General features: G+C 42.7%; 1 protein-coding gene across 1 annotated transcript; it reads right to left on the minus strand.

Annotated features, from left to right (window-relative positions):
• Positions 1-12611: 12611 nt before the first annotated feature.
• LOC149286347 (ubiquitin-conjugating enzyme E2 S) lies at positions 12612-15117 on the minus strand. Its single transcript, XM_089494250.1, has 3 exons — positions 14952-15117; positions 13244-13434; positions 12612-12905 (listed from the first exon to the last, which is right to left on the minus strand). Exons 1-3 carry the CDS (start codon positions 15115-15117, stop codon positions 12612-12614), a joined length of 651 nt encoding a protein of 216 aa, XP_089350376.1.
• Positions 15118-26882: the final 11765 nt, after the last annotated feature.

Here is a 26882-nt window from a genome sequence, read left to right on the forward strand (position 1 = left end):
CTCACCTGTTTCACCCCAGGGCAAAGCATCCAAAGACTGTCAGTCCTAGGCGTTTGGGAGCGGACTTACAGAGCTCAGACACTAGGCCCTAGCGTAAATTGGCTACACCAGCGGAGGTAGCAGGCATTGCCACACCGCAGCAAGTGCAACCAGGGGGAGAAACTACCTTAAACATTAGAGAGAAAAAATTTAACTTTCCAAGCTAAGAGCTGGGTAACCCAATTTGGGCAGATTGAATTTAAGAAAGGCAATCTGCTCCATCAGATGAGGTGCCATGCGTGAGCGCTGTGGACTCAGTATGTTTCCAGTCATAGAAAACACGCGCTCACTTTGAACAGTGGTTGGCGGACATGATAGAAGCTGCTGCGCAACCCATGAGAGTGCAGGCCACACACTCTTCTTTTCATCCCAGTAGCTAAGAGGATCAACATTAGGAGCAGAAGGAACTTCACAGAGGTAAAGTTTGACCATTTCAGCAGCACTACTCTCCTTTCTGCTGCTAGCTCTGTCAGATGGTCCAACTATACTGCCAAGTGCCTCTTCCCAAAACGCAGCTGCTCCACTCAGCTGTGTTGTGCTGCTTGTGGCACTGCTGCTGATGCTGCTGCTAGGGGTAGCAGACCACATCATCTCTTCCTCCTCCTGCACCTCACCCTCCTCGGACAGCATTCCCATTTTACGCTGCCAGTCACGCACCTTGTTGACCAATTGCTCCCGGTAGCTACTGAGAACATTGAATTTCAAAGCTAGCTTTCCCTTAATTCTTGGATCACAAAGGCACGCTAGCATCATTTCGGGACTCTCTTCCATTCGCTTGCGAAGGTGTACTTTTAGCAGATCCTTCAGCTTCCTGACTATGGCTGCTACGTCAGGATGTAGAGTGCCACCTTGAACAGCCTCACGGTTTCCAAGGAACACATCCATCTTGCTGCCTAGATGGGAGAACACTGGGATTACCTGGGCCAGACTGGCAGTGTTTGAGCTTAAATTTTCTGTGGCATCCCTGAATGGTTTAAGGACTGCCACTAGCTGGGCGATCACTGTCCAATCCTCCCTATTCAATGGAGAGGTAATCCCAATATTGTGCTCTGAGGCAAGATTATGGATTGCCCTCTGCTGCTCCAAAATCCTCTCTAGCATGTCTAACGTGGAGTTCCACCGTGTACTGACATCCTGACGTAGGCAGTGTACGGGAAGACCTGACCTCTCTTGCTCTTCCCTCAAAAGTTGGCTAGCCTTAACACTATGGTGAAAGTGCCCAGCGATCTTTCTGCAGCGGGACAGAACTACTGCTGCCACATTAGTTCCTTCTGACATTGCTGCCTTCACTACAAGATGGATGATGTGGGCTGCACAGCGCACACCAACAATATGACCATCTCGCAGCGCTTTCACCATATTGGCACCTCCGTCAGTTACCACAAAACCAACTTCAACATTGGTGCCCGCCTCTGCTCCCACCCAAAGGCTAAACATTTTCCTAATCGCATGCAGAATATTTTGGGAAGTGTGCTTTTCATCCATCACTTCTGCATGGAGAAGGAATGATCGGTAGCCTGCTGCAGCAACTTCCTTAGACACACCGGGCTGCCACCAGTGTGCTGTCAAAGAAAGAAAGGCATGCTGGGCGCTAGGTGCACTCCACAAATCTGTAGTGAAATGAACACACTGACCAGCAGCCTTGGAAAGCTCCTCTTTCACTGCTGCAACACAGGACCGATACAGCGAGGGGACAATGTTCCTGCTGAAAGTGGAACGTGACGGAACTGTGTATTGTGGAGCCACAGCCGCCATCAATTGTTTGAAAGGCTCCCCTTCAATCATGGAGAAGGATGCCCCTCCAACAGCAATGAACTGACCAATAAGTCGCGTTACTTTATTGGCCTGCTGTTTGGGCATCGTTCTCTTGGAGTGGAATGCCCCAAATTCTTCCAGGGTGGGCTGGGCATGCAGTGCTCCAACCTGCCTTGGTCTCTGGCTGCCAGCACTAGTTGCTGCTGCTGCTGCTGCTGCTATTGGCTCAGAAGAAGAAGCTGTTGGGGTTTTTCCACGGCCACCAGCTATGCTGCCTGCACTAAGTTTTACCTCTGCATCTTTCCCCAATAGCACAGCGTTGTGTTGAGTGCTGAGGTGATGCTTCATGCTAGCACTGGTAAAATGGCCAGACACTTTCCCTCTGCTTATTAGCTTCCCACAATGTTTGCACTTTCCATAGCGCCCTTCTTCAACATTTTCAAAGTGCTCCCAAATTGGGGCGCGCATAGCCTTGGAGTGTGCCTTGGGTGCTGCTCTTACTGCTCGGGGTGGATGAACAGAGGCAGAACTAGTGGTGGTGGGACTGGTGGTAACAGTACTGGCCATAGTGGGACTGCTAATTGCTTTAGATTTGCTAGGTTTTGCTGCTGCTGCTGGTGGTGGTGATGGTGATGATCGTAGCGGAGAAGGTGGAGGCTCAGGGGAAAATTGTGCACTAGTCATTTGGACACTGCTCCCTGAGGAATCTGATTCCTGACCACTCATCTCCTCTACTTCCTCTGGCTCATAGTCTAGCTCTTCATTAGCCAGATCGAATGGAATTCCTGCTAGGCTGGAGCTAAGACTGATATCGTCGTGAGACTCGTGACTAGTAGTAGTGCGAGCAGGAAGAATAGACTCTGCACTTGGCCTCTCAGTCTCAGGCTCCTCTGCTACCTCGCTAGGTGGAGTTCCACTATGTGTAGCCCTCTCTCTAACTGTCTTTACAAAAATTTTGTAAGGACTTGGTGGCTTGCTAGAGGTACTAGGAGGACATGGCGTGGCGGTACCAGTGGGAACAGTAGGCGCAGCACTAGTGGTGGTAGAGGCGGGGGTGGTGGTGGTGGTGGTTTTCCCTACAAAGGAATGAGATCGCTTTGGTTTGGGACCCCTCTGAGTCTTGCTGCTAATTTGGCTCTGCTTGGTACCTTGCATGCTGCTGGTGGATGGGGAAGATGCTGCTTGGGGCAAAAGGCACTTCTTTTTAGTCACTGGGCTGGTACTACTTGTGCTACCCTTTAACTTTGAACGTGCTTCTGGTGCCTTAGGCTTTCCGTAAAAAACCATAGAGCTTGTGGGCCTAGCCGCACTACTACTGCCTGCTTTTGGTGCCTTTCCTTTACTTGATGATCCTTCAAGCAATGCTTCCCCAAATGATAAGCGAGAGCTTGGCCTACTTGGCCGACTAGACTGACGCAAAGGCTGCATCTTAGAGCTGGTGGTGGTGCTGGTGGTGGTGCTGGTGGTGGTGGTGGTGGTGGTGGTAGATGGAGCTTGTCCCTCCTTAGTCCCAAAAGGAGGATCCATTTCAAATTTTGTGTTGTGTGTGTAGTGTAGTGTAGTGTAGTGTAGTGTAGTGTTTAAAAAACTATAAAAAAAAAAATAAAAAAATAAAAATAAAAAAAAGGAAAAACGAATTAAAGACAAAAAAATTAGAGGAAGTTCTCTTCAGTGCTACTGCTTAAAAAGTAAAACTATGCACTACTGCACTGTGCTGTGTGCAATCTGCCAAAATCCTAAAGTTATTGAAATTATTAACTCAAGATTAACTATTTAATAACTAGCAGTATTTTATTTTTAATTTGAATTTACACGGGCCTAAGAGCTTAGCCTACCACTATGCTAGCCTAAAGCTATATTTCCTTACTATAAGTCTACCTCTAGGCAGACGCTCTCAAACCCACTAAGCTAAAGTGAGGTTAAATCAGATTCAGTATATGATTTATTAATTAATATTAAGTTATATAATATTAATAGATTAGAACTAATTTACTTATATATTATGTATTATAGATAGAAGAATATAGATTATGAATTAGAATTTAGAATTAGAATTACTTATATTATAGATTATGAATTAGAATATTATTATTTATAATATATTATAGATTAAGATTAAAGAAGATTAGAATTATTTTAGTACTACAGCTAGTAGCTTGAAGCTTTGCTTAGTACAGCTCGTCACAGTCAATTTTTCTTGAAAAGAATTAGAAATAAAATAAAATGTCACAGCAAAACAGTTATCTTCACTGCTTGCTGCACTCACTAGCCCAACAAGTTCACTTCACTGATGGACTGAGGTGAGCAAAACACTAAGGGTACTTTTAATAAAATTGAAATAAAATGTAAAATAAATGAGAAAATCTTTGCAAAACAGTTAACGTCACTGCTTGCTGATCAAAAAAAACCACAGCACTTATGCGGCTGCACTCACTAGCCCAACAAGTTCACTTCACTGATGGACTGAGGTGAGCAAAACAAATGAAATAAAATGAAAGATTAATTAAGAAAAATTGACTTGGTCTCTTACTGTTGCTAAAACAAAGCACAAACTATAGAGCTGCAGCACCAGTACTAATATGATTAGCTGAACTATACGCTAGTAGTAATTAATTAATATTATTACTTTTATTTATAGCTAATTTAATTAACTATTAAGATAAGAAAGAATTAGAGAATTATTGATATTACTGATTTTAGATTAGACACTAGTAGATGTTCTGAATGTCTACAGTACACTCTACACTAGTATACTATTACTAACTATAACTGACAAATATATATATAATTTTATAATGAATTCAATTATTAATTATATTAATTAATATTACTGATTTTAAATTAGACACTAGTAGATGAATGTCTACAGTACACTCTACACTAGTATACTATAGTATATATATATATATGACTGACAAATATATATATATATATAATATTATAATGAACTATTAAATTATAGATTCTATTAAATTGTAATTTATAAATTCTATTTAATTTATTTAAGCAGGACAGGCAATAGGCACTAGTGCCAGCCCAGGGCAAGGGCACCCCAGTGCCACTGAGGCACTGGGTGCACTGTCAACTCAACAGCACTTACACTAAAGTTGATGACAAATTAATTTTAAAAAAATTAAATTAATCAAATTATTATTATTAAATATATTAATTAAGTAGCACTGAAGTGAGGATGAAGTACACAGTGAGAAATGGCAGGCTAAGGCTTACCAGTCTCACACAGAACAGAACAATCTCTCTCTGTAACGCTCGGATGCAGCACAGCAGTGTTGCCAAAGCAGTCACAGCGAAAAATGAATGGATCTCTCAGGCAAGCTCTGGTCTTATAAAGGCGCCTTCAGAATTCAAAAAACAGCAGCACAGGCATTGGACGAGACCCTTAGCGTTACGTCACAAGAGTGAGCTGATTGGACAGACGAGGATCAGCTCACTCCTGTTTGAAATTTTGGCGGTTGCGCGGCAAAAACGAAGACGATCACGAAGAATCTTCGATTCTTCGTGATTGTGAGTCTTCGTCTTCGCCTACGGTTTGCCGGCACTGTATTCTGTTCTACGTTCCTTCGGAACGAACAAAAAAACGGCCTCTTCGTGCTCGTTTTCATGTTCGCCCGAAGACGAATGCACAAGTCTACTTATGACGTACCTGTACATCCTTAAAACTTGTGGCAAGAAGTCCCTTAGGACATACAAGTAGGTTCTGACTTTGTTGCAGCGGAAGGGACATCTCCTTGACGCTGCACTGGAGACAAGGGACAGCCTTGACTCTCTCCTGTTGGTAGAAGCCATCGCGAGCACCTGCTGATCCTCACTGGAAGTTCACTTGAGGAGAAGCTCCCTTGACTCTCACATTGCTCCCCCTGCTGGCTGATTGCAATTTTTTCAACCTATGAATGCCAACCCCCTTAAGTCAATAGTACTTAAAGCGTGGATGTGGCTCTTTGGAACACAAATATATGTAAGTGGGGGACTAACTAGGAGATGTTGCTGAATTGGGACATTGTTCAGCTGTTGTGCTTACCATATAGAAGGAAAATAGAAAAGAAAAATCATTTTTGCATAGGTTTTTTTAACCCCTTCGAGACAGGTACTTCATGGTCACGTCACCCTCAGACCGGGAAGTACCAGGTACGTCATCTCACGTCGTCTGCTGCTGCTGCTGTCTGACCGGGTGTGTGAGCAGACAGCACAGTCACCCAAAGCCCACCCCTGAGCCTTCAATCACTCCCATGGAGTGATTTTGTCGGCTCCGTTTTTTCATAAAATGGAGCGCAGCATTGAAGGGGTTAACGCTGCACTGGTGACCTACAGGTGACCTACAGGAGTGATCAAAGAGACTCCTCCCTGCAATCTCCGGTCCATGGGAGATTGTGTCCCAGATGGCAGAGGCAGCTTCAGGGACAGGGGCAGAGGGTTCTTCGGTCTCCACATGAGTATGGAGACCAGCCCTCACCCCGTCCCTTGCTCAAATAAACCCTTTAATGCCGCAATTGTGTATGACCCCATCGCAGCATTGCAGGAGTAAATATTAAAGTTACAAAAAAAAATTAAAAAAATTTAATTAAAAAAATAACAGCACCGACTTGAAAGTCCAGGGGGCTTTCAGGTCAAATGCTGTGAGTTTATTAACTGCTGCATAACCAAAGTGGGCTGATGATGATCAGATCACTCCGGGCCAATAGGAGTGATCTGATCATTATGGCAGCCCCTGGATGACCCTGCCCTACAAAGAGAGGGGTCATCTAGGGTAATTATGAAAAAACACAAATTATAAATAAAAATAAATACATAATTATTAACTGATCACTTGTCATTTATAAAAAAAAAAATCTTGTTTAGAAACAGCAATGCACGTCATTCATATTTAACCCTGTAAGGGCCAAAATAAAGGAAAATACCAGGCATATGAGGTGTTTCCAAAAACAGGACAAATACCAAAATACACTTTTGGAGTTTTTAATAGGTGAAACTGTGAAAATATTTCCCTTTTTTCCCTAATTTCCCCCACATTTTTAGATATTTTTCATACTTAATGATGGTTTATATACCGTATTTGCTCGATTATAAGATGAGGTTTTTTTCAGAGCAAATGCTCTGAAAAATACCCCTCGTCTTATAATCGAGGTCGTCTTCTAATCAGACCTCCGCTGGGGCCAGGCTGCTTTGGTCGCGAGCAGCTTCTCTTCTACCAGCGGCAGGAGAACAGGAAGCTAGAAGAGTGTCACATAACTCTGCCTCCTCCTCCTTCCTCTGGGGGAGGGGCCAGAGAAGTTGCTCGCACAGCCGGGCCCCTGCAGAAGTCTGCGAGTGGGAGATCTGCAGTTCAGGTAAGGGGGTGGGGGAGGGTTTTTGAGCAAGTATGTGTGATAAATGGAATGAATGAGTATTTAAATGTTTGTGAATGAGTGTGTGATAGCATGGATGTGTAAGGGGGGTGTGGTGGTGGTAGCATGGCATAGGGAGGCTGTACTCACACTCCTATCATCCCCAGGTTCCAGCATGTACTGGCTGCCTTGGCTTGATAGGAGTGTGATTGCTGTTACCACTCTGGCATATAGGGGGTTAAAAGGCATATCATGGTGCAGAGTGGCATATAGGAGGGTATAAGACATTTCTGGAGGCAGAGTGGAATATAGAGGGTTAAAAGGCACATCATGGGGCAGACTGGCAAATAGGGGGTATAAGGCATTTCTGGGGGCAGAGTGGCAACCCTGGGGGCAGATGTGCATAACTGGGGGGGGGCAGGTTGGCAAATAAAAGGAAATAAAAAAAAATATTTTTCTCAATCATAGCTTTTATTAAATATGAAAAAATTGTTTACATGAATTAATATTTACTAGTAAAACTTTTTTTCCTATAGGGTAGTCTTATATTCAGGCTTTTTGTTTTTTCCTAAATTAATATTTAGATTTTGGGGGGTCGTCTTATAATCAGGGTCATATTATAATCGAGCAAATACGGTAATTATTATTAAATACTACCACAACAAGGACATAGTCTTAAGCTAGAGGGGCAAAGTAACACCAGGAAATATTACTTTACTGAAAGGGTAGTGGATACATGGAATAGCCTTCCAGCAGAAGTGGTAGTTAATAGAGTGAAGGCAGTTAAGCAAGCATGGGTAAGCTAGATATAAGATAAGCCCAGGGACTAGGGAAAGTGTTCAGAGGTTGGGCAGACTGGATGGGTCGAATGGTTCTTATCTGCCATAACTTTTTCTATTTTACTGTGTTTATGTATTTCTATTATTTTAAAAGGTGATCCTATTTCTCCTGAACAAAATTAGTTATTTTTTGTGCAGGTTCATTAAATATGCAGGCATATGGTGAAAAGGACAAATATTTGGCTATGAAATCCCCCAGGACTGAATGGTTTAAAAATACAAAAACTAAATGTCAATGATTTGTAAGAAGACTAGCCAAAAATTGAGAATTCTTACCTAGGAATTCCTTTTCCTTGTCTATCCTTCAGCAGAACAGGTAAGATAAGTCTCCTGCTAGCTGAGATAAGCCAGAAAAAGCTAGAACATAAAAAAGGACCTCCTCTGCCAAAGAACCAGTGTTCTAAAGTTTATTTGATGGGAAAAAAATGTGCTGCTGAGGGATAGACAAGGAAAATCAAGACAAGGAAAATCAATTCCCAAGGAACAACTCTTAATTCCCATGTTATCTACTGCAGCACAGGTGGAATGTAAAAAAGGGTGCGTGTCAGAAACCAGTTTTGCCAAAGGTTCCAATTTAAAGAGGATGTGATATTTTACTAAGCTTTCAACAAAAAAAACAAAAACAAAACCCTCCTACAGAAATAAATCTGGGGACAGAGCCTTGTCACCGCTGCCCTTCCAATTGGATATCTAGCACCGAAGTGTCTATCCTGGAAAGGTTTGATTTCTTTATGCAAATCCAGAGCTCTGAGTACAAAAGGTTTCTGTCTGACATCTAGGTAAACGTTTCCTCCGGGCAGAGCAAATTCTTATTGCCAGTTTTTTTTTTTTTTTCTAATACCTTCCTAAAAAAGGCTTCAAAGTCTGTTTTTAGATATAGTGTCCACCAACCATCCTTTCTACCAGAAAGCTATGCTAACTGCCACGCAAGGTGAGATTCTGACCAATTCAAAGGATGCATAAAAACAGAAAAAAAAAAATTTCACCTTCATCCAGGTGGGCCCCAGACATCTTCTACCTGTTGGAACCAAATGCTCATGGTTCTGGCTACAGCTGTTAAGGCTAAGGGGAGAAAATTCACAGTGGCTGCTTCAAAACTAGACTCGGGCGCCGGTCAAGTCTTCATGATTAAAAAAATAGACGTTCTTACGAACCTTTAACTTCTGGCGTAATCCTATGGATTCCCATTAACCCCTGCAATGCTACATAGACCAGGCAGGCTAGAGGCAGTGACTTGTATAGGGGAATGGGCCAGGGAGAGTAGCTAGGAGATATTAACATAGATGAAGACAAACACGGAGATTCTTTGTGTTGTGAGTATTCGTGTACATTTACTGCCATATCTTATTTGTACTAAAACGCAACATTCATGCTCGTTTTCATGTTCTCGCAAATACGAACACACAAGTCTATTCAAAACCATGTCTAGCTGACCCATTCAGACTTCCAATTCTATTGGTTGTGGAAAATGAAAAGTGCCTCACCGGTAACAGTTCAATGTGTAGCTTTAGCCACAGCAGCATTAACTATTGGTATTTCCCATTGTACAAGCTCTTTTCCAAAAGGAAAGATCTTCCTAATGTGTCTGGATATGCCTTTCATCTCATGGGATGTAGGATATACTGGACATAGGTCAATCCACTTCCTCAACCAGAAAAAAACCTCATTTGATATATCTTACCCATCTTGTTTGACAAAGAATCAATGCGTGAAAAATATGCCAGACCCAAATCCATATATCTATACACAGTGGCGGAACTACCGGGATCGCGACTGCGACCGTGCCCTAGAGTTCTGCCACTCAGGGGGGCCCAAGCAGGGCCAGACTGGCCCACCGGGCCGCAGATTCATGGGCCAGGCGGCCGGCGGAGCGGGATTGGAAGGAGCGGGCTGGGCAGGGGGACAATTGCCGAAATCTAATCTAAACGGCCACTGTGTGCCGATGCGGCCGGCCAGCGCTACTTTAATTTTTTTTTTTTTTTATTTAATATGGCAAGCCGGATCGGCTCGACATATTAAATTTAAAAAAAAGAAAGTATTAAAGTAGCGCTGGCCGCATCACTATGCGGCCATCAGATTGCTGGAAATCTAATCTAAACGGCCGATGCCGCCGGCCTGAGCTACTTTAATATGGCAAGCCTATCCAGCATATTAAATAAATAAAAAAAGTAGCTCTGGCCGGCAGCATCAGCACGCATCGGCCGTTTAGATTTACATTTCCAGCAATCTGATGGCCGCCTAGTGATGATGAGACTGAAAGCAGGGTGAGGGGTGAAAGCTCCGCCCCCTCGCATTCAGCCTGCTGGAGCACCGGATGTCATGTCAGTGACATCCTGTCAGCAGAGAGAGCAGTGTGCAGCTACCAGAGAACAAGATGAAAAAGCCCTAAAGTGGAAGAAGGTCAGTAAACTAATTTGTTTGAACAAACTGTATAATATTTTTTGTATTTTTTAAAAACAAAAACAATTAGTATGTGCATGTAAGTGTGTCCGTGGGGGACAAACAACATAATGCTTTTTTAAATTATTATTTTTAAATGATTAACCAAAAAAAAAAAATCTGTGCCTGTATGTGTTCACAAGTTCAGCTCCCCAGTGCCACCTCTGTCCCCAATGAGCCCCTCCCAGTGTCACCCCTGTCCCCATTCAGCTCCCCAGTGTCACCCTGTGCCCATTCAGCTCCCCAGTGTCACCTCTGTCCCCATTCAGGAGGCAGGGTGCCCCATGATATGCCTTTTAACCCCCTTTATACCACTGTCTCCAGAAATGCCTTTTAACCCCCTATATGCCAGAGTGGCGTATAGGGCATTTCTGGAGGCAGAGGGGCATATAGGGGGTAAAAAGGCATATCAGGGGCAGAGTGGCAAGCCTGGGGCAGATGTGCATAACTGGGGGGGGGCAGGTTCGCAAATAAAAACTAAAATGTAGCCTGAGAAGGGGGGGAGAGGGGGTAGATGGTGTGAGAGGAGGGTAGATTGGGTTGGGGGGGGGGCTTAACAGATTCTGGCACCGGGGCCCTGAGGCTTCTAGTTACGCCCCTGTCTAAGTAGCTGGTTATTCCAGGAGTGCAGATGTTCTAAACTCCCTAATAGAATCATATTTAACACAAGTAGCTGAGGAGCCAACTTTTAAGGAGGCAAATTTGAATTTAGTGTCGGGTATTACTGTAGGTGAAAGTTTGGGACCTAGCGATCAGCCTGTGTGGTTTAATACAAGACCAGTGTCTAAGCCACACCACATAAAAAATGTTGTTTCTGACTACGACTAAGATCCAGATCTCCCGCAGAGCTGCAGGGGACCTGGATCCTCCTCTCTGGCAGCCGGTGGACGTCTGCACGATGCGAGCAGACAACCTCCACTGATGCTGGCACTTCTGCCAGGGCTTCTATGCACAATCCACAAGTTCAGAGAGGAGGATCCAGATCTCCTGCAGTATTAGATGTTAATACAATGGAGTGGATCCCATTCAGTGAATGATCGCACACACAGGGAGGCTGTGTGGTGGGCAGGGGTGCCACAGGGAGGCTGTGTGGGTGCAATCTGGATGGCACAGCAGACATGATACTAAGGGGGGGAGGGACTGGCTGCATGAAATACCCAAGGGTATGTTGGATGAGGGCACCACATAAATCAATACTAAAAGGGGGTAATACACAAGGGTGTGGTGTGTGGGGGGGCAATACACAAGGGTGTGTATATAATTAAATGTAAAAAAAACCCAAAAAAACAAGAGATAGCTGTGGGATAAATATCCGTGGAGTTAGAGTAAATTGATAATTTTGTATGGCCTGCGAATGATGGTTCCCCACCCGTTTTATATGAACATGATCTATTGAAATATGTCTAAATAAAAAAAGAAAAAAAAAGAAAGAAAAGGACAACCCCAAACCAGACAATTTAAAAACTACTGGCACGGACACAATGTCTCATGTTGAGCCAAAAATAAAGATACGATCACTATCAATTACCATTAGGAAAATCTCAAGTGATTTATCGTTTTATAGAATCTCAATCTGGGGCCAGAAAAATGATTTAAAAAAAAATCTTACCCTTCCTACTCTACCTCGGATGGGAGAAGATTCTCATCTGTGCTACCTAAGACATGGAAATTGCAGGATCTAGTTTCTGAATCCAATTTAAAAGGCATTAAAGTTCATGTACCTTTACATATCACTGAACATCTTGGCTGAATTATAAAGCCCAACCAATATAAGGAAGATGATGTAGCAACTCCCCCAAATCTTTTTCATGTTTCGCAAATCAAGAAGCACATTTTCCATTTGTTACAATCCTAGGGTATAGAGCATGGAAAAGTTAAGGGGGCAAATACTTAAAGCACTGTAACGTAATAGTATCTGTAATAGTATCTCTGCTAACATTTAAAATGTAAATCACTATTTACAACTACAGAAGCAAATTCCGATAATTAAACAAAATCAACATCATGTGAAAGTATTTTAATAGATTTATAATTTAAATAACTTAGATTGGAAAACAAAATGAAGCGTTAAAAAACAGAATATAAGGAAGAGGATGTAGAGACTCCCCCAAATCTTTCAGTCCCTCCCACATACTTTAAAAGTTTGCAAACAAGTTCTTTTCACACTCATGGTTTGATCCTAGATGTTTTTTCCTATTACTTAAAGCCTCCTCAATGCTCTTTTTTTATCCATCTTCTTTTTTGCTGCTAGCTTCTTGTCCCTATCCCCAGCATGTTTCTTAGCCATAGGTCCATCACCATTTGACGGTGTAGGTGATGCAGATGAACACGGGTCTGCTGTATCTTTACCCCTCAAGTTGGAAGCCTGTGCATGGATTTCAGTCATGAGTTTTGCACGGGAAGCATACTCTTCATAGTTCTCCAGCAAGAGGCGTCCAGCCTCTTCATTCAGCGCAGACTCTGGATTTGGGTGAATCAACAAACACTTTATTGTCTAAAAAGACAAAACAAAAACAATTAGTAACAAGAAAATACCCTCTAAACAAGCATAAGAAGAACAAAAATGTGGACATGACTTGGAGCAGAGTGGGGAATCTTACGAAGAAAAAAAACCGAGATGTTTTCAAAATTGGTAATGAAAAGTTAAGCTGCATAATATATTTTTTAAAAATGTATGTAATTTACAATTGAGTGGTTTTGGATAAATTACAAAAAAGGTGTTTTAACCATCAGTGCAACACATAAGCATTCCCTATAACAGACTATTAAGAGAAAAAAAACTGAACATTTAAAACTATTTTAAATTATATAAAACCAAACATATATACTCACAAGCAAAATATGTCTAATGCCTAGCTCAGCCTTCCAATCTTTCTTTAATACATTGACACAGATCTCTCCATTTGAACTAATATTTGGATGAAATATCTTCGTTAAAAAGTATCCTTTTGGTGGCGCTGATGGGAAATCTTTACCCAAGATCAATTTCATTCTAAAAACCCCTCCTGCATATGGAGTGCCCTCTGTTCAAGGAAAAAAACCCACAAAATTATTACACCATTCATAGTTACACATAATTACATAATACATAAGGTGGAAAAAAGAACTAAGACCATCAAGTTCAACCCTCCCATCTAAGCTTCCTACTCTTGGATTTGCATTCTGCAAAACCACTGTGGCATATTGCAATGTTTAGGGTAGCATTCTCTAACAAGCAAAATCTAGACACTTAACCAACTAGATCAATGCCACCTTTGTAATATACACTTATTCTGTTTTAAAATTTTAGCAGTTTCTATTTGAGGCTATTAGGCGGACCGACTCATGATTATGTTACTAGACAAGAATCATTAAAAATATACACATTTTAATGTAACTGTTCAGTACAATTTGCACCACTAAATAGACCAGGGTTTTTCACTATCCCTAAACTACAGTCTAAAAATCACCTGCAACCCCAGTGTATTGCAATGCTTAATGACAACTTTTGGCACAGTTTGGCATCTTGCAGGCCATCAATCTCTGATGTGCCAGGTATGTTTTATCACAGAAAGCAGGAACCATGCATAACGGAAAACAAGTACTGTAACACAGCTCTAACAAGGAAGGCATAGGTACATATCCTATCGTGGGGCCTGCTAGACACCCTGACAAGTCAAAGAAGTGTTCTCTTGTTGAGTAACAGCGCTGGCAGTGCCTTTACCCTGGAGAAACCTGCACCTTTAGGGCAGGGTGACATGAGGTTGTGGGAGCAAGTTGAAGTTAAATGTGTATATATATATATATATATATATATATATATATATATATAATACATAAAGGATATATATACAAGCCAGAAAAAAAAAAAAAAAAGGTTTATATAAATATTTGGTTCTAGTTGCGTTCACACTTCCCACGGTTTTTACTGCCTCACGGGTGGCTCTGGCGGGAGTTTTGATTATAAATAACGGATTTATGAGGGAGCCTGTTGACTTTCTAAGCGAACCACTATATTGTCTGCAATGATCTTGAGTCTGGTGAGAAGCAGGTGAGCTTAAGACAGCAGGTAAGAGCTGATGAAAGTGAGCCCTCCTGTCCTTTTTATATTATGAATATATATATATATATATATATATATATATATATATATAGCCATATTGTTGTGGCTTTTATTGGGGTAAAGTTGCCCTATAGCAGAAAGGTGTTAAGTGATGCCTACTGGCTTTTAGGGCGGATGGCAAGGGACTTGAATTTTGGGTGCTCTGGGTATGGGCCAATGTATAGTCATTATTAAATGGTTACATTGTTGGTTATTGATTGGTGACCAGCTAAATAGAAGACCACAGCCTGTTTTATCCAAAATTTTGTTGCCACGTATTTAATTTGATGAGTTCAGTTTTGTCCCTTACAACCTCATGTCATATCCCCACTTCCAACAGTAAGGCTCTAAACAATGCGTTAGGAACATTCTACTGATACACGGCAATAAGAAGAGTACTTTCTGCAAATATTCTAAACCCATGATTGTAATCGAGCCACTAGCAGGACAAATACAAACCTGGACCTTCAATGCTAACTTGCAAATCAGTTATATCCTCTTCATTGGGAAATATTTTTATTCCTTCTGGTGGGTCAGATGTCAGAGTTGATACTTCCTTGTAGACCAAGCGAATTATGTGTGGAGGCAAATTCTCAACGTTTGAGTTCTGCCATAAAAAAACCATTACAGAACATTAATTTATAAAATTACGATTTTAGAGTGCAAGCCAAATATTGTGACTAATACATTACAGTACATGTAAGTTGGAGTATATACCGTATTTGCTCGATTATAAGATGAGGCAAATGCTCTGAAAAATACCCCTCGTCTTGTAATCTGGGTCGTCTTCTAATCAGACCTCAAATGAGGTCTGACTATTAGACTAAGATCCAGATCCCCCGCATCGCTGTAGGGGACCTGGATCCTCCTGTATGGTAACCTCAGCTGCTGCCGGCGTCTATCACCGAGCGCCGGCGAAAATGCCGGCAGCAGCCGAGGTTGCATAAGCGCGTACCTTCCTGCTCCCGGGATAGCCCGCCCACTGCGGGGAAGCAGAGCCGGTTGGGGAGATTGCTGCAGGACCGGGACCCGGCGGCACTGTGCCGTCCCAAAGCAGATCTGGTAGAACTCTTCAATTTTCTGGAGGAGGCGGGGCCTAGCGGGGTCACACAGCGTCATGCTGAAATCCCGTGGGAGCTGCAGCAAGCGCCTGCTGAGGCATCGCGGTGAGTGAAGTGCCTGAGTATATTAGTGTCTGGGTAGGTAGGTAAGTGTCAGAGTGGGTAGGTAAGTGTAAGTGTCTGGGTGGGTATATTAGTGTCTGAGTATGTAAGTGTCCCCCTACATGCCACTTTCCCCAGAGTGGCATATAGGGGGTTAAAAGGCATAACATGGGGCAGAGTGGCATATAGGAGGGTATAAAGCATGCCTGGGGGCAGATGTGCATAACTGGCGGCAGATGAGCATAACTGGGGGCAGGTTGGTAAATAAAAGGAAATTAAAAACAAAAACAAAAAATAGACATGAATTATTATTTACTAGTAAAACTTTTTTCCTATAGGGTCGTCTTATAATCAGACTTTTTTTCCTAAATTAATATTCAGATTTTGGGGGGTCGTCTTATAATCAAGGTCGTCTTATAACTGAGCAAATACGGTATTTAATTATAGCGGGTATAGTGCAGCCAACATGCAAGTTTTTTTAATTTTTTTTTTTTCCCCCCAGAAACCCCAAAGTTCATCAGAAGTGAACTCTACAGGAGTTTTCAATTTTTCAATTAGTATGATGGAGAGTTGTTATACCCACTTTTCTTGCTCCAGTCCGTTTTTATTTGCACTTGCAGTTATTACACTGCAAGTGCAAATAAAAACGGACTGGAGCAAGAAAATCAGAGTTTTTCCTGTGTTACAAGACTGAACCATTTGATTTGTCCTTCTTGGGGTGATGTGCGAATTTAGTATATAAAACACACTCGGCCCTGCTTGCATTGAAAGAAACAGTAACCCACTATACTAAGAATGTAGAATAAAAATAAATACATTTGAGTCGCATCTTCCTAAAAGTAACTGGAAAATATCCAGCTCTGTCAAAAACTCGGACAATATAAACATAACAAATTTAGAGATTCTGTTCAATACCCCCAAATAACAACAGTACACAAAACAAATATGAACGACATCAACATAGTGAATATCTTTAAACAAAATATTAAAATGAGTGGGACTCACCATGCTTTTATACGTGTCTCTGTGATAGAATCCCTTTAGTCCTCTCTCGCGATTACCTTTCGTTGATCTATTTAAATAGAGGCCTGCGTGTTTCAATAGTGTTAATAAATAAATAAATAATAATAGGATATGACGTAGAAACCGAACACAAAGGCTTTAGGCCTAAATCGGTTTATTAACTCACCACTTTTGCATCGGCTTAACCTCCACTCGCCCGTTAGACACCAACTACGAATCTTTCAACTACCCCCCCAACCAAGACCTCGCGATTACGCAGTACCCCTTCATATAACCTTCGCTTCTCAATAAGCACGCCCACCAGCCAACACTACCTCACAACCAATCGAAACATGGAAACGTCACTCATGGGAGCCAATAGCAGCGAAACCAACGAATGCTTTTCCTACTACTCGCCTGTAGACGTAACTGACAATCCTAGCAGCCAATGAGAAATCAATAATTAACAATAAAGGCGGGTGAACATCTCTAAGTAGCCCGGCATTCGACAGTTTAAATATTATACAGCGACGCGTAAAAGGTATAAGGGAGGCGTATTGGCTATTGTGGTAACGGTTGATTTTGGTTCGTTCTGTTGTATCGTATTTATGTTTGAGATCAATTTTCATTCTAGAAGAAATAATACTACAATAAAATACAAAATATAAATATAAAATACTACTATAATAATACAATAAAACTATAATATGCAAATTACTGATGAAATGTAAAAGAACGATAAAATAAATATCTTGAACATGCAGCGACTAGCTCCATGGACGCCAGTGAAGTACTTAACTCAGTAAAAAAATAAAGGAATAAACGGGACATACTAAAACGAATGACAAAATGGAATGCCCATAGACTATAATGGGGAGGAATGCCCATAGACTATAATGGAAGGGAAAAGAATAATTGATTTTGAAATAAAAGCTTAAGAAATAGCATTAAGACCTTTGGCACACATACTCCTTTAGGACACACATGTGATCTTAAACTCAGATTACGTTGGATTATAGCTGTTTTCTATGGAATGACAGGTGAATGACAGTATTGATGGAATGCCCATAGGATATAATGGGAGAAAAAAAAATCTTGTTTTTTTAGAGAAAACCATATGACATATCATATAGATCTTTGGCACACATACTCCCCTAGTACAGGTAACATAGTAACATAGTTCATAAGGTTGAAAAAAGACCAAAATCCATCAAGTTCAACCTATATACATATTGTGTCCCTACTGTGTTGATCCAGAGGAAGGCAAAAAACCCTTATGAAGCAGATGCCAATTGCCCCATACCAGGGGGAAAATTCCTTCCCGGCTCCAAATATGGCAATCAGAATAAATCCCTGGATCAACGTTCTGTCCCTATTAATCTAATATCCATAACTTGTAATATTATTGCTTTCAAGAAACACGTCCAGGCTCCTTTTGAACTCTTTTATTGAGTTTGCCATAACCACTTCCTCTGGCAGAGAGTTCCATAATCTCACCGCTCTTACTGTAAAGAACCCCCGTCTGTGCTGGTGTAGAAACCTTCTTTCCTCCAACCGTAGAGGATGTCCCCTTGTTATAGATACAGTCCTGGGTATAAATAGGTCCTGGGAGTGATCTCTGTACTGTCCCCTTATATATTTATACATAGTTATTAAATCCCCCCTAAGCCGTCTTTTTTCCAAACTAAATAACCCTAATTCTGATAATCTTTCTGGGTACTGTAGTCCTCCCATTCCCCTTATTACTCTGGTTGCCCGTCTTTGAACCCTCTCCAGCTCCACTATATCTTTCTTGTACACTGGTGCCCAGTACTGTACACAGTATTCCATGTGTGGTCTGACTAGTGACTTGTACAGTGGTAGAATTATTTCCTTGTCGTGGGCATCTATGCCCCTTTTGATGCACCCCATGATTTTATTTGCCTTAGCAGCAGCTGCCTGACACTGGTCGCTACAGGTAAATTTACTGTTAACTAAAACTCCTAAGTCCTTTTCCATGTCAGTCGTCCCCAGTGTTTTCCCATTTAATACATATTCCCAGCCTGGATTTTTCTTCCCCATGTGCATAACCTTACATTTATCTGTGTTGAACCTCATCTGCCACATCCCAGCCCAAGCCTCCAACCTATGCAGATCCATTTGTAATCGTGCACTGTCCTCTATTGTGTTAACCACGTTACAGAGCTTAGTATCGTCTGCAAAGATTGATACTTTACTATACAATCCCTCTACAAGGTCATTAATAAATATATTAAAAAGAATAGGACCCAAAACTGACCCCTGTGGTACCCCACTAGCAACAGTAACCCACTCAGAGTATGTACCATTAATAACCACCCTCTGTTTCCTATCACTGAGCCAGTTACTTACCCACATACACACATTCTCCCCCAGCCCAAGCATTCTCATTTTATGTACCAGCCTTTTATGTGGCACCGTATCAAATGCTTTGGAATAATCAAGATATACGACATCCAGCGATTCACCCCGATCCAGTCTTGAGCTCACCTCCTCATAAAAGCTGATCAGGTTAGTTTGACAGGACCGATCCCTTGTAAACCCATGCTGATATGGAGTCATACACTTATTTTCATTGAGATACTCCAAAATAGCATCTCTTAGGAAACCCTCAAACAGTTTACACACAACAGAAGTTAAACTAACAGGCCTATAATTCCCCGGGTCACTTTTTGTCCCCTTTTTGAATATCGGCACAACATTTGCTATGCGCCAGTCCTGGGGAACAGACCCTGTCACTTCCTTGAATATTAGAAATAGGGGTCTGTCTATTACATTACTTAACTCCCTTAGAACGCGGGGGTGAATGCCATCTGGACCTGGTGATTTGTCTATTTTGTTTTTTTTTAGGCGGCACTGCACTTCTTCCTGGGTTAGACAGGCGACATGTACTGGGGCAGTTATCTCATCCTGCTGTATATTACCTGGCATTTCATTTTCCTCTGTGAATACAGCAGAGAAGAATATATTTAATAGATTAGCTTTTTCCTGATCCCCGTCTATAACTTCTCCCTCATTACTTTTTAAGGGGCCAACGCTTTCATTTTTAACCTTTTTACTATTTATATAGTTAAAGAACATTTTGGGGTTTGTCTTACTCTCTTTGGCAATGAGTCTTTCTGTCTCCACTTTTGCTGCTTTTATCTGATTTTTACATATTTTATTTTTTCCCCGATAGCTTTTTAGTGCTTCCTCACTGCCTTCCTGTTTTAGTAGCTTAAATGCCTTTTTTTTGCCATTTATTACCCCCTTTACATTTTTATTTATCCACATTGGTTTTCTCTTGTTCCTGACTCTTTTATTCCCATACGGTATGTACCTTTCACAGTGAGAATTTAAGATATCCTTAAAAATCTCCCATTGAGTGTCTGTACTCTTGTTTTTGAGGACATTTTCCCAATTTACAGTGTTAAGGGCTTCTCTTAGTTGATCAAACTTTGCCTTCCTAAAGTTCATGGTTCTTGTGGCTCCTCTAAGAGTTCCCTTATTGAAGGACAAGTTATAATGTATCATATTGTGATCACTATTTCCTAGATGCCCCCTGACCTGGGGTATAGGTATAGGTTCTAAACCTCATATTAAGTGGAATTATAGCTGTTTTCTATGGAATGACAGGTGAATGACAGTATTGATGGAATGCCCATAGGATATAATGGGAGAAAAATCAAACCTTTTTTTCAGACAAAACCCTCTCAAAAATCATATAGATCTTTGGCACATATACTCCCCTAGTACAGACACATGATCTAAAACTCATATTAAGTGGGATTATAGCTGTTTTCTATGGAATGACAGTATTGATGGAATGCCCATAGGATATAATGGGAGAAAAATCAAACCTGTTTTTCAGACAAACCCTCTGAAATATCATATAGATCTTTGGCACATATACTCCCCTAGTACAGACACATGATCTAAAACTCATATTATGTGGGATTATAGCTGTTTTCTATGGAATGACAGGTGAATGACAGTATTGATGGAATGCCCATAGGATATAATGGGAGAAAAATGTAACTTGTTTTTTAGAGAAAACCCTCTGACATATCATATAGATCTTTGTCATGTATACTCCCCTAGTACAGGTATAGGTTCTAAACCTCATATTAGGTGTAATTATAGCTGTGTTCTATGGAATGACAGGTGAATGACAGTATTGATGGAATGCCCATAGGATATAATGGGAGAAAAATCAAACCTGTTTTTCAGACAAAACTCTCTGAAATATCATATAGATCTTTGGCACATATACTCCCCTAGTACAGAGACAGGATCTAACACTCAGATTATGTGGGATTATAGCTGTTTTCTATGGAATGACAGGTGAATGACAGTTTTGAGGGAATGCCCATAGGATATAATGGGAGAAAAATGAAACCTGTTTTTCAGACAAAACCCTCTGACATATCATATAGATCTTTGGCACACATACTCCCCTAGTATAGTTATAGGTTCTAAACCTCATATTAAGTGGAATTATAGCTGTTTTCTATGGAATGACAGGTGAATGACAGTATTGATGGAATGCCCATAGGATATAATGGAAGAAAAATCAAACCTGTTTTTCAGACAAAACCCTCTGAAAAATCATATAGATCTTTGGCACATATACTCTCCTAGTACAGATACATGATCTAAAACTCATATTATGTGGGATTATATCTGTTTTCTATGGAATGACAGGTGAATGACAGTTTTGAGGGAATGCCCATAGGATATAATGGGAGAAAAATGAAACCTGTTTTTTAGAGAAAACCCTCTGAAATATCATATAGATCTTTGTCATGTATACTCCCCTAGTACAATTATAGGTTCCAAACCTCATATTAAGTGGAATTATAGCTGTGTTCTATGGAATGACAGGTGAATGGCAGTATTGATGGAATGCCCATAGGATATAATGGGAGAAAAATCAAACCTGTTTTTCAGACAAAACCCTCTGAAATATCATATAGATCTTTGGCACATATACTCCCCTAGTACAGAGACAGGATCTAAAACTCATATTATGTGGGATTATAGCTGTTTTCTATGGAATGACAGGTGAATGACAGTTTTGAGGGAATGCCCATAGGATATAATGGGAGAAAAATGAAACTTGTTTTTCAGAGAAAACCCTCTGAAATATCATATAGATCTTTTGCACATATACTCCAGTAGTACAGAGACATGATCTAAAACTCATATTATGTGGGATTATAGCTGTTTTCTATGGAATGACAGGTGAATGACAGTATTGATGGAATGCCCATAGGATATAATGGGAGAAAAATCAAACCTGTTTTTCAGACAAAACCCTCTGAAATATCATATAGATCTTTGGCACATATACTCCCCTAGTACAGAGACAGGATCTAAACCTCATATTAAGTGGAATTATAGCTGTTTTCTATGGAATGACAGGTGAATGACAGTATTGAGGGAATGCCCATAGGATATAATGGGAGAAAAAATAATATTCTTTTTTTAGAGAAAACCCTCTGACATATCATATAGATCTTTGGCACACATACTCCCCTAGTACAGTTATAGGTTCTAAACCTCATATTAAGTGGAATTATAGCTGTTTTCTATGGAATGACAGGTGAATGACAGTATTGATGGAATGCCCATAGGATATAATGGGAGAAAAATCAAACCTGTTTTTCAGACAAAACCCTCTGAAATATCATATAGATCTTTGGCACACATACTCCCCTAGTACAGGTATAGGTTCTAAACCTCATATTAAGTGGAATTATAGCTGTTTTCTATGGAATGACAGGTGAATGACAGTATTGATGGAATGCCCATAGGATATAATGGGAGAAAAAATAAACTTGTTTATTAGAGAAAACCCTCTGACATATCATATAGATCTTTGGCACACATACTCCCCTAGTACAGGTATAGGTTCTAAACCTCATATTAAGTGGAATTATAGCTGTTTTCTATGGAATGACAGGTGAATGACAGTATTGATGGAATGCCCATAGGATATAATGGGAGAAAAATCAAACCTGTTTTTCAGACAAAACCCTCTGAAATATCATATAGATCTTTGGCACATATACTCCCCTAGTACAGAGACATGATCTAAAACTCATATTATGTGGGATTATAGCTGTTTTCTATGGAATGACAGGTGAATGACAGTTTTGAGTGAATGCCCATAGAATATAATGGGAGAAAAATCAAACCTGTTTTTCAGACAAAACCCTCTGAAATATCATATCGATCTTTGTCATTTTGAACACTGGTGACACTTGTAATATGTTGGTCACCAGAATGAGGAATCTGCACACACACCAAAGGAACTCTGGTGCTTAACTGTGCCAGGAAGGGCCAGCTCCCCAGTAGATCAAAATAAATAAAGGCTCCAGGCACTCAAGGGTCCCAGCTCAGGCAGATTTATTAAAGGAAGACAGCAACAACGTTTCAACCTCACAATGAGGTCTTTATCAAGTTGATAAAACTGTTATTTTGTTGAATTGAGTCCTCACACAAGTATGCCATCCACTCTTCTCTGATAAAACATACGTTTGCCAGTTGGTAACAAGCAGCTGCAATAGACAATAATATGTCACAATTTTCTTTTGCTCTTTCTTTTTCCTTCATGGAATCTATGACTATCACCTCCCTGGTATTAAAAAGGTATTAAAAAGGCCAGTATAACTGAGCTGCAAAAGCAAATTCTGCATTTCTCACCACTAACTAAAGTAAACCATCTTATACTTACAGGCAATAGGAAGCAACTTCGAATAAAGTAAACATTGCCCGGGGGGCGTGTCCAGCTACCGAGGAAGATGGCTGCGTGATCTTTCAGCTCCGGCGCTGCTCGCTCTTTTTTTAGCCTGAAACCTGCTTTAACTTACCTCTTCCCTGCCATGGGACGCATTAAGAATCTGCCTGCGGACCCTCCTACACCGGGTGCCCGCTCCCGCTCGACTTCTGCTTCCCTGCGGGAATATTTCCGCACTCCTGCGGACCTGGCTTCGCAGGCCTCTGAGGAGCACGAGGCCCGGTCTCCCGCTAGCTCGTCCTCTCTTGAAGATGGCGCCCCAGTGCCTCCGATACCTTCTCAGCCTCTTACGCCTGAAGTTCGTCAATTGTTTTCCTCCGCTCCGTGGCGTACGGACTTCTCAACGCTGATCCTTGAGCTCAAGCAGGTAGTGAGAGACGAGGTCTCTGCGTTGCGAACCGACTTAACCTCTCTGGAGCGCAGGGTGGTTGCTTTGGAGGACGCCTCATCGGCCCACCATGATGCTACTCGGCAGTCGCACCAGGACACTCACCGGCTGTTCCGGTGTCTGGGACAGGTCCGCCGCCGTGTTGAGGACTTGGACAACAGGGGCCGCCGCCATAATATCAGGATCCGCGGTGTGCCCGAAGCTGACGCCTCTGAGGACCTCCCGGGGCTGCTGTCATCTCTGCTCTCCAGCTTACTGGGTCGACCGTTTGATGCAGCGGGATCTGTCGACCGTGTTCATCGGGCCCTGCGGCCCAGAGGTACTCCGACCGGTCCTCCCAGGGATATAGTCTGTCATTTTACAGACTTTGCCCTCAAGGAAGCTGTCATGTCACGTGCCCGGGCGGTGGGGACATGGCCTTGGCAGGGGCATCAGCTCACCTTTTACCAGGATGTCTCTGACCTTACCCTCCACGTACGGCGAGCCCTACGGCCATTGACCTTGGAGTTACAGCGTCTGCACATTCCGTATCGATGGGGGTACCCCTTTGCCCTGGTAATCCGACATTCAAACACCTCCCTCACGCTTCGGTACTACCACGAGCTCCCTGATGTTCTCCGCACGCTTGGCCTGTCTTCTCTACGTATCCCCGATTGGACTTTCCTGGGTCTCGATCCTGAGATCGGATCGTCGCGGCCTCCGCTCCCTTCTCGCCCACGAAGAGCTCCGCGTCCCCGACTCGGGGGTACTCCACCGGACTCTGACGCGCACCCGGGAGCCTTACCTTCCGCACGGGCCGCTGAGGAATAACACGGTCTATTTTTCTGGTCTATTGGCTGCCCACTTGATGGGCCTCAGGCACGGTTTGCTCTCCCTATGTTGCTACATTCACCGGGGTTTAGACTTGCTGCTTTTCACACCCTCACGTTTCACTGACTTCTTCGCACATCTGAGGTGGACTATGTTACCTGTACAAATTCCCCTGCACGTAAGATGCCCGGTGTCCTTGCCTTGCATTATTCATGTACATTTACTTCTGTAATTTTTTTTTTTTTTTGTTTTGTTTTTTTTTACTGCGGTTGTTTATGTTTATTTGCGCACATCGCACATGTCTCTGAGGCCGCGCGGGGGTGCCCTGTGCACACGAGGGGATGTCCTCGCCATGTGGCCCTCACCTGCGCTCACATACTCACCCATTTGCGTCGCTTTCTGCGTGTTTCTGGCACGCGCAGGGCTGTTCTTACGTTGTGGTCGATGGGAGGTGCGCTTTCCGCTCACCTGCCCACCGCCTCCTTAACCAGGTTCACCGTTGTGGGGCTGCCTCCCCACTCCTGTGCGCGCGGGGCTATCCCTCCTGGGCCTCCCTCTATCCTCGCTCCTCGCCTACATACACACATTTTTTTATTTTTTTATTATTGATTTTGTTATGGTGGTTGTTTATGTTTATTTGTGCGCATTGCATGTGTCTCTGTGTGCCCAGGGGATGCCCTTGCCGTGTGGCCCTCCCATACGCACAAATGCTCGGCCACTTATGTTGATTTCTGTATGTCTTTGTGCACGCACGGAGCTGTCCTTGTGTTGTGGCCCACTGGAGGCGCGCTTTCTCCTCACCTGCCCGCCACCTCCTCGCCCGGGTACCCCCCGCTGTGGCACTGGTTGCTCACTCCCTGTATTGTGATCCACGGGTGGCCCTCCGGGCACTCGCCTTCTCGGAGCTGACTCCCTCCTCGCATGCGTAGACGTGTTTTTTTGTTTTTTTTTTGGTTTTTTTTTACTGCGGTTGTTTATGTTTATTTGCGCACATCGCACATGTCTCTAAGGCCGCATGGGGGTGCCCTGTGCGCGCGGGGGGATGTCCTCGCCATATGGCCCTCACCTGCGCTCACATACTCACCCATTTACGCCGCTTTCTGCTTGTTTCTGGCACACGCAGGGCTGTTCTTACGTTGTGGTCGATGGGAGGTGCGCTTTCCACTCACCTGCCCACCGCCTCCTTAACCAGGTTCGCCGTTGTGGGGCTGTCTCCCCACTCCTGTGCGCGCGGGGCTATCCCTCCTGGGCCTACCTCTATCCTCGCCTACATACCCACAATTTATTTATTTATTTATTTATTTATTTTTATTTTTTTTTTCCTTGCACTTGTCTTTCTGCGCGCGCACAGGGTTGTCCTCGCACGCTGGCCTCCCCTGCCTCACACACACGCATATGCATTTATCTCTGCAACTGTATATATTTGTATGATTATTATTTTGGTGCTCTCGTTACTCTTTGAGCTGGTGACTTTGGCATGTCTGTTTACGTCACCCTGTAACATAGCGCACTCACTCTGTGTTCCTCCTGTCAGTTCTTTTCTGCCTCACCCGTGTTTCTCCTATCTCACCTGGGGACGGTCCTCTGTCTACCGCCCTTCTGCCGCTCTGTTCTTGCCTCGGTGGCTTGCTCTTTCTACATTGTGACTGGCCCTGTGGCAGTTTTAACTTGTAACTATGTTGTTTGCTCAGGTTTCTACTCCGCGTACATCTGTTTGCGTGTAGCGGCGGGGTTCTTTTTCTTCCTTGTTGGTTGCTCACCTCCCTGCACATATCGCCTCTTTTTTGCCGACTCGGCCCCACTTTCCCTTTTACTGGGAGGTGGTTTTCCCCTTTTTTGCCGTCTCGGCAGGCGCTTGGTGTGTTTCGGTCCCCTGTTCGGGGCTTCGGCTCCTCTCCTCTCCCATTTTTCTCCTTCCCTTCTTTTTCTCTTTCCTCTTCCCTTTTACCTCCCCCTAGAGCACTTGCCCTCCCGCCCCATTTCGCTTCTCAACTCTGATTTGAAGCTCTTTGCGAAGATCTTAGCTATGCGCCTGAAACCGTTGTTGCCCACCCTGGTCCATCCGGACCAAACCGGTTTTGTGCCGGGCCGGGAGGCTCGGGACAGCACCATTCGCGCGCTTAATCTGATGCACTATGCGAAGCGCAACTCGCTGCCTGCTATCTTTCTCTCGACTGATGCGGAGAAAGCTTTCGATCGGGTTGACTGGTCATTTCTATTGGCTACTC

This window comes from Sceloporus occidentalis, unplaced genomic scaffold (assembly GCF_023333645.1).
Source record: "Sceloporus occidentalis isolate IW3139 unplaced genomic scaffold, rSceOcc1.0.p SCAF_70, whole genome shotgun sequence".
In the NCBI taxonomy this organism is placed as follows: Eukaryota; Metazoa; Chordata; class Lepidosauria; order Squamata; family Phrynosomatidae; genus Sceloporus; species Sceloporus occidentalis.

What these genes read in the sequence shown, in the direction of transcription:
- LOC149286347 (XM_089494250.1), bottom strand. Translation starts at nt 15,117, where the DNA reads ATGGTTTTTTTATGGCAGAACTCAAACGTTGAGAATTTGCCTCCACAC. An exon ending in AGTTAGCATTGAAGGTCCAG is followed by an intron (nt 13,435 to 14,951) that starts GTTTGTATTTGT and finishes TTCCTTGAACAG; the next exon opens with AGGGCACTCCATATGCAGGA. An exon ending in GCATTAGACATATTTTGCTT is followed by an intron (nt 12,906 to 13,243) that starts GTGAGTATATAT and finishes TTGTCTTTTTAG; the next exon opens with ACAATAAAGTGTTTGTTGAT.